The 8,956-nt window shown below is 39.6% G+C and overlaps 1 protein-coding gene across 2 annotated transcripts in view; it reads right to left on the reverse strand.

Moving 5' to 3' along the window:
• Positions 1–8,719, reverse strand: part of prex2 (phosphatidylinositol-3,4,5-trisphosphate-dependent Rac exchange factor 2) — a 152,768-nt gene extending 144,049 nt beyond the window's left edge. The window contains exon 1 of one of the 2 annotated variants that reach the window (XR_015940745.1): positions 8,273–8,719. Coding sequence is in view for 1 of the 2 variants with exons in the window: in XM_088642288.1 (XP_088498414.1) it covers positions 8,273–8,410 (138 nt within the window). In the remaining variant the exon portion in view is untranslated. The remainder of the gene's footprint in view (positions 1–8,272) is intronic. The other variant, XM_088642288.1, reaches the window with a different exon arrangement.
• Positions 8,720–8,956: the final 237 nt, after the last annotated feature.

Consider the following 8,956-nt stretch of genomic DNA (forward strand, 5'->3'; position numbering starts at 1 on the left):
ACACAAATATATTTCATAAGCTATCTTACTGGTTTTATTTACAGCAAATAAAACTGCAATATTACAAAAATGGGTTAAGTTTTCATTCTGTTGAGCTTAAAATAGAAGCCAAATTTTAACATAGAGCAATACAATGCTTAAATTCAATTAATGGGATTGAGGTTCCTAGAAGATTTATTTAACCACACTGCTGATGCCAGGTTAGTCTAATAATGTAATCACGTGAAATTACTATTTTAATGAGAGACAGTTGTGCCTCAATGCTAGCCAAAATATAAATCTCGAAAAACACATTTTGGAAAATCTGTTTCATTTAATCTATGAGAGTACTCATCTAAGTCTTACCGGCTTTCTTCTAATTCCTAGGCACAGCCCAGAGTTTTGAAATAACACCACTGAACCTAACCCACTACAAGAAAAAGATATAACAGTCTGCAGATATAACAGATTGCCTTGAGTAACTGCAGAAATGAACCTGGTACCTTCACATTTCCTACAGCCCTGCATGAGAAACCAATGCATCACATTTCATTACTAAGAGGGAACAAATTCATCAGTAGACAGTGAATTAAATTGTTTTTATTCAGAGAAATGAACATTTAAAGGCAGATGCCCTACATTTTTTGATGCCCCACTAATTTGTCTTCTTTGGCATTCCACAGAGTATATGGATTAACTCCTGATGGGGAAAGAGAAAAATGTTTGTGAATGATAAAGAAGGATTGGGTTTATTGCCCGATTTCGTTCATGCTTGTCTATGCTGGAAAAATGAAACCTCTCAGGCCTACTTATGTTTCTCAATCAATATGTCAGACAGAAAATTCAGAAACTGCAGTCTCTGAAGCAGTAGTTCTGCTGTAGAAATGAGTCTCAAAGAGACCAGGGCAGTTTCCACACTATAACAGCTGTGGTATAGTATACAGCCTGAAAACAACAAAAGCATCTCAAAACCACAGTCACAGCAACAGAACACTAAACTTCACAAAAGGAAGCTGTCTCGCAGAATATCACTTGATCATTTTAGTTTTTCAGGACTGGGTCTTTTTTTTCCAAATGCTATGTTCAATATTCAAAATTGTGAACTCCTTTGTAAAGTTAATGAAAGCATTTAAGAAAATGCCACATCTAAGGCTGTTATACAGAGAAAAGAGCTTTCATACAGTAGGAAACAAAAAAATATTGAATTTCAAAAGAATAAAAAACCCAAAATGGAGAAATTATGTAATGCCAACTTGTCATTCATCAAGTCAATTAATATTGAACACCTACTGTATTATCATTGTCCTGAGAATCTTTACTTTATGTGGCTATAATGCAAGTCCTTGGAAATTCAAGGGAGCTTCCACAGAGTACTGTGTACTCAAGTAAATGAGCTCAGCATTTGTTTGCAAGCAGATGAAAGATTACATATTATATTGATTAAATCAATACTCCCCTGCAAATGTCTTAGCATTCACTTTAAGAGAATTCCAGTCAATGTTTGTACAATCACATGCTGTTGTCCAATATTGCTGTTGTCCATAAGTAGTCATTGTTTTGGGTTGGCAATACTCAGTATGTGAGGGTTATCCAGGCCAACTTGGTCTTTTGTACAACAATTAGAACAAATTAAACTTGAAGAAACTGATTTAGAAACAAAAACAAAAACAGCTGTTCTAGGCTTGGCCATGTTTTCTATATGTAAGTATACTGAGCAAAAACAGAGCCACATTCTCACATGGAAGAAACACAAGCTGGTAATTAAGGAAGAGTATCTGCTGTTAATTGTGCAAACACACTAATTAATAAATTCACTGTTGCAGCTAAGCAAGGGTATTAATTATAATGTATTTCAAGAGGAAGAAAATATTTTTTCTTGCATTGTGTTCGCTTACAATAAATAGTTACGAAGGAGGAACATGCTAAACAATAGCCACATATAATAATCAGTGATTCCACAATATCTGCAGACCTTTGGAAGAGACATTTCCTTTCCGACTAATTGAAACTCTAAAGACGTATTTTTCTTTCAGAAAACGAGAAACACTTGCAGCACAACGCCCACAGCTCATGTTACACGATACAGTAGTTACCGTTTTGCAATTCACGGAATAAATGGCATAATTCACTGAGATATTAAAATAAACAACCTGGAAGTTTCCATATTACAAATGCAGCTCTTGGGGGAGGGGCTGTGCGGTTACACTGATACACTCGTTGCTAGAGAATGCAAGTCAAGCCTTCGGCTGACCATTGTTTGCTATTTTTCCCAGCCTCTCAGGAATTCCTTCGGCAGGAAATATAGTTTACATAAATAGGCACCAAACACTGCTTTCCCGTCACATCCTTCTTCAGTCACCTTTTGCATCCATATCACATCAAGGGAGCCTATTGTCTGGGTCAGACCATCATTCCTACAACCCCCCTGGACAGCTCCCTCTCAAAACAGAGATGTTCTGCTGAACAAATGTACACATCCTATATGCTCCAGCTCTGGTTTCAGGCTTTCTGATCCTAAAAAGATACTGAAACGTAGAATAGGGGTCTTCTGGGCTGGTAACATGGTTGTGCAATGAAAACAAAAGATTGACATGAAAGCTGGATGCACTACAATACTGTATATCCAGATTGTTGGACTCAATTTTTGAAACTCTCCCCCCCACGGTTTACATTATTTACACAATGTAGAAGTTCTGTTATAATGGAAAAACTGAACAAACACTCAGGTAATGCTTTGCTGCCCTCTGAAGTGAATGATTGAAAAATGTTTCATCACTCCAGCTACTATAGTAAGACATTATGGGGTAAAGTGTAAGAAAGACTTCTATACTTCGAACTGTAAATTAGTATAAGCTATAATTCTAAGCTACTCTTGAAATGCAAAAAATGAAAGAAAATGTTAGAAATGTAGGACATTTCTGACTTTCATTTGCTTCGTAAGCTCAAGAAATGAGACTGATGCCCTTCATTTTCAATGTGTTAAATTACCACTGTAATGACTTACTTTGTTTTGTTGTGACATACCCTGAGGAAAATAAGTAGAACTTTAAAAATTAATTATCACTTTTAGAATGCTTTATACGATACAACAGATAGTTGTGGGAAAGGTTCATTGATCACATAGCTGGTATTCTGAACTGATGGGATCACAATGTCTTTTAGCAGGCAACAAACAAAAACATATAAAAGCCGTCACTTGAGATTTTTTTGCCAGAATACATGTACTGGAGAACTGTAAATAAAGGCCCACTCCCACCAGGGAAAGAGTCTGTCCTTTCCACAGAGATGTGTGTAGCACCCTAGGATTCACACACAACAGAGTTCTGTGTTAATGGTGACATTTCAGTGAATTACATCAGGGTTGCTAGGCTACAAGACTGGGATTAGTCAGAACGGGACCGTTTCTCAATACCTGTCTGCATTGGAACCATCTGTTGCTGAGGTTTCAAGTATGGAATGTCCATATGCGTGTGGTCTGGGAAGCACCGTTTGCCCCAGTGACCTGAAACACTGACAGACATACAGTACCAATCCTATTTCCACTGTCCTAACTGTAGTACCTGGGAGTAACACTCCTGCGCAATTACAAGGAGGTTTAGGACAAACTCTGGACCTTACCGGGTGACGTCCAAGACATCCATTCATCCATCATCAGAGCCACTTATTCCTGGTAAGGATGACTGGAACCTTGTTCGGTACAGATTCAGTGATTTGGGTTAATTGCATCATTTTTAATAAACACTTCATCCGCAGAGAGACGTGTTCAGCCAGAGCCTATTTGTCCAGGCACAGGACACAAGGTGGGACCCCATCTTGTGCAGGACACCAGTCTATCACAGGGGATGACCAGAGATGCGCCAGACTGGAATCCAACCCAGGATCACCGAGCCATGAGGCTGCAATACTACACACCAGGCCACTGTGCTGCCCCTGACAGAATCATTAGACCCATCAGCGCTGTAGGGGTGACACTGTGATGCAAGCAGCATGCATGTCCATGTCTTCATCTGATTAGTCATAAATACCAAGACACACAATGATCTGATTCGGATATTTAATGGTCTGCTTTGTGAAAGAGCGGCTGAACCAAGTCTTCTCTGGGTAGCAGACATATTCAGCTGTAACAAACCACATTACCTCAAGGCTCAAGGACTTTATTCCCCCACTGTGTGTCTGAGATGCTCTCAGTTACTTTTCCCCGAAACTGGTGGCCCAGACGTTTGCCAACATTCCATGAATTCCAACCTCAGGCATCCCTCATCACTTCAGACATGCATTACCGTTTCTAATCCTTGTACTATATAATCTGATGAGGACATTATGACCTGCACTTACCATCTCACCCAATATAGGTATGTGCAGAATAAAATATGAATTTACCAGACACATAGTGTCATGATTCTAATCCCTCCCCCTTAAGGGCGCTCCGACTCGTTCACATTTTACCTGATCTCCTGCACCTGCCTCCTGTTCCAGTCTCCCCTTTAAAAGCCAGACGCTCCCACTATTCCGGGCTCAGCTCTGGAAGATGGACGCTACAAGGCTTGCCTATTTTCCGGGTTATCCGAAGGCAGGCCTTTTCCCCAGCGTCCTAACCATCTACGTCCGGGGCTTGGAGCGCCTAGCCCCGTTACATTTTTTTATTTCCCTGACCCTTCGCCAGATACTGCTCCTGCTTTTAACTCCTGTCTTGTTTATCTTGGATTGATTACCCGGCTCTGGACTTTTGCTCACACTTGAATATTCTTACAGACCCCCTTCGGACTTGTTTGCCTGGACCACGCCCCCCCCCCCCGAGCACCGGCACACCTTGGACACGCCCCCCTGTTCTTCCAGCCCCGATCCTAGTTTTTTTTCCCCGTGTTTCTCACTCCCCTCTGGATTATGCCGTCTGCATAGGGTCCTGAAAGACGCTTCGTAACACATACAGTAGGATCTTGTTACTCTGGTTAGTTTAGTTCATAGGCATTCTAATCCCTAAAATTTCGATGATCCAGCTACATATACAAAACATAAGCATTGTAACAGCTGTTACACATACTGTACAGCTCCATATACAAAACATAATGTAACAGCAGCAATGCCACCATTATTTTAATGCACATGCTAATTTGCTTAAATCTGATACTTTAACAATAATGTGCTGACTAATACAAACTGTTATATCAGTTCAGGTCATTAAACACATTTTTTTTACTTGGTCGTGACATTTAAACATTTTCTCAGACTATAAGCCAAGAAAGATTTAATTTCACTTTTCCATATGCCTTAGGTCACTTGTTAATTTAAGAAAGAGTGTAAAGTTGAAAGCAATTAATTGTACTCATTAAGCAGTCAGTTATTAATGAGCCAGTGCCAACCAGCACAAGTGTTTTTAATTTTGTCTCCACCTGTGACTTCTCTGGATGAGACGTTTACATGTTATTTAGTATTTTGGCAAAAGCTCAATCACAGGTATTCTGGTCACAGTCAAAGCTAACTTTCTTTGGTACTGACTGTGTAAAAGAAAATAAATACAATTACCCTAAAACATCTTATGATTTGATGCAAAACATCAAAAGCCTTTCATAATAAGAACAAAAGGTTTGCTTTGTCATGTATGATAACGATAAAAATTGAGGATAATTTTTTCAAACACCTTTCATGTGGGGCTGAGTGTGTTGAGCTGAGACAGGCTTTTATTAGAACATTTGATTCTGATATTTTTTACATCATTCTATGTCCTGAATAGTATAGCACTGTCAGCCTAACATATGCTCAAAGGAGTTTCACAGGATGTTGTTTCATTCATAACACTATTATTTCAGGCAAGGACTCCACTGAGAAAGACAAACAATTGCAATAATGCTTATCTTAATTACGTTCACCTTGAGGGTATGCAGATGTATTTAATCCTGTGAAACATTCCTGAGATTTACCCTGCCTCACTGGTCAGGCCATTCACACACTGCCTGGGTGCACTGTGTGGATTAAGTGCACTGTCACAGCCATCATACACTGGCATGATGTAATGTTAGCAGCCTAAGAGATGCACCACAGTGGTGTAAAATCAGACTATACAATTAACAGGATGTGAGAATCAGATCGATACATGGTAGTGGAATCTGGTAGAGTGCAACTCTATGAATTTGCACAGACCCAAAACTTTCACTCAAAGTACGGAACATCTTACTGCATCACAGTAAGATGTGGTACTGGGTGAACACCTGGCAGATGATACAGTATATAATGTGGACGAGTGCCGATTATTTTATGTAAGGAGCACAAACACGAACTACAGAGAGAATCTGGGAAATGGTGTACTTTGAGAAGCCTTAGATATTTATATTGACATAGTTTTAGTCTTCTAGACAATATGAGGAAGCAATAACAAAGAAAACAGAATGTAAAGGATGTGCAGTTAATAGTGCAGAAATGAATCAAAGGATGTGGTGTTCAAATTGGACAATGCGTTAGTAAAACTGAATTTAAAATACAGTGTATGACTTTTGGGGTGGCACGGTGGTGCAGGGGTTAGCTATGCTTCCTCTGGGCGCTGGGGCTCTGGGTTCAGCCCCAGACCTGGGCTGCTATCTGCGTACAGTTTGTATGTTCTTTCCATGTCTGCATGGGTTCCCTCTGGGTGTTCCTGTTTCCTCTCACAGTGCAGAGGCATGCTGGTGGCTTAATGGCCCTGCTGTGAGTGTGTGCGTGTCTGTGTTTGTGTCTCTGTGTGACGGCCCTGCGAGGGACTGACGTCCCATCCAGGGTGTTTCCTGCCTCGGGCCCGCTGCTTACCGGCCTCCCTGCAACCCGGACTTGGCGAAAGCAGTTAGAAAATGGAAGAATGGGTGGATGGGGGATTTTGGTCACCATGTTACAAAAAAGATGTTTCTACTCTATATTCACTCCACAGAAGACTCACTTTGGGACATAAAAGAATGTCCTACTGACAGACTAAAAGACCTGAGTCTTTTTAGTATGAAAGAGAGAAGACTACAAGGGGACTCCCTTCAAGTATCAGCGTACAAAATTCTAAAGGGTTTTGACAAAGTGAACCCACTTCAATTCTTCAGAATCAACAGCCGAACACAAAACTGAAGACAAAATTGGAACCCGCAGGAGAGTGTTTTTAAAATTAAGAACACTAGTCTTTTTACACATGGGGTTGTGGGAGTCTGGAGCAAGCTACCCTTCAATGTTGTTGATGCCAATAACCTGGCTTCTTTTAAGAAATGTCTGGGTGAGATTCTCCCACCACATAGCTACCAAATGAGCTAGAGGGGGCCAAAGGTTTCATCTTGTTTGCAAGGATCTTTTGTGACGTTCTTGCGTACTGTATTTGTAATTTTTGTCATTTGTATTTTTTTTCAATATTAAATGTATTATTGGTTAAAAGATAACATGCTGGCGTTCTTTTTCAAACTTGCCAACAATAGTAGACTTGTAAACTCAAAAACAATAAAATGTTATTTTTCTCAATGAAATTGTGTGCAGAGGCTTTATATACAAAGAAAATATTTTTTTTTTGTTTCTTATGAACAACGATTCTTAAGATGACTTTAGTTTTCCTGGTTTAGGTTCAGTAAAGCTCTGTAACATCAATGTAAAATAGTTTCTCACCAGAATGACATACTGCACCACATTCTGTACATTATGTTATTTTTTCGTGATTTTAAAACAATGGCTGTTTAAACGTTTTTAATTCGATTAAATTCTGGGTTTGACAAAAGAATAAGCAGCGGAAATGAATTGCAATGTGAAAAAGCAATCGCAGTACCCTTCTCGATTCTGAATTAAAATAACAATTTATAACAATTTAACAACCCACCACCAGGATCACACACGCACAAATATAGTACTACCATCTGCAGTCTCCGAGCTTTTTAATCCAATGAGCAGAAAAATGCAATGGGTGTTTAAGCGACACACAAGAGGCAAGTTAAAAACAACAGCTTGAACTGTTGATTCCCAGAAGAACTGTCACAGGACTCCAAAAGATGCTGAAGGGAAAACGAATATGAAACAATGATACAGAATATGGTACTAGAAAACCCCCTTTGTCAGTTTAGAAGCGCTAATATGCCGTAGCAGAAGGAGATGTTCTGATTCAAGACATGCAGATACCTTGATGTATACATGAATTGACAGGCAATGCACGATTTAGACGCTGAAGTGCGCAGCTCTGCTACTTGCCTGCGAGTTCCATGCATGTTAAGTAGTCTTGTTGTTTGCAAGTTTCCCAGTCGAGAGATAGCAAAGATTACAAAGCAATGCAACTCTGCCATTCATATTATAAACGTTTTAAACTCACCGAGAGGAACTCCAGTGTACCAACGTAATCCCTCTCCGTCTTCAAAAGTTCATTTAAAACGCAGACTCGCAAACGGAGCTGTTTTTCCAAATCTTTCCCGCTTTCACCTCTGTGTTCTGATTTTCCTTCTTCAGTCATTGTGCTAATAATTATTCAAGTGTTCCCGAGTAGGCAGCTGCGTCCTTTAACTTTATTCCAGTTTTATTTCCTGAAAAAACAATCGTCTCAATGTTACATGGTTACAACTGAACAAGTTTTACAGAAGCCGTAAACAAATCTTGAATTAGGTTCCTGATTTTCTAAAAACAAATGAAATTGGGAATAAAAACAAACAGACGTAAAAAGATTTCTTGAATGGAAAAAAAGATGTGAGGCAGACCGGGTTTCCTACACTTGCCTGTTTAAACTGAGCAACCCAGGCATTTGGACATTAATCAAAAACTTGAGTCCATGTGACTCGCGGGACCTCCATCCTAAATCCAACCTCCTTCCACCAAAAACTGGGGGAAAATGGACAGGAAATACATGCCTGGGAATGCGTGCCAATTAAGCCAGCCTGACACAAAAAGGGAAATATTGGTGATGTGAAAGTTATTAAAGTATAGTTTTCCCAGGCGCACAGATTATTATTGTCTGGAATATTGTCAAGATTATTACTGTTTATACGGGGTCAGATTTACAACA

Source organism: Lepisosteus platostomus, chromosome 8, assembly GCF_059453375.1.
Source record: "Lepisosteus platostomus isolate fLepPlt1 chromosome 8, fLepPlt1.hap1, whole genome shotgun sequence".
NCBI classification, from domain to species: Eukaryota; Metazoa; Chordata; class Actinopteri; order Semionotiformes; family Lepisosteidae; genus Lepisosteus; species Lepisosteus platostomus.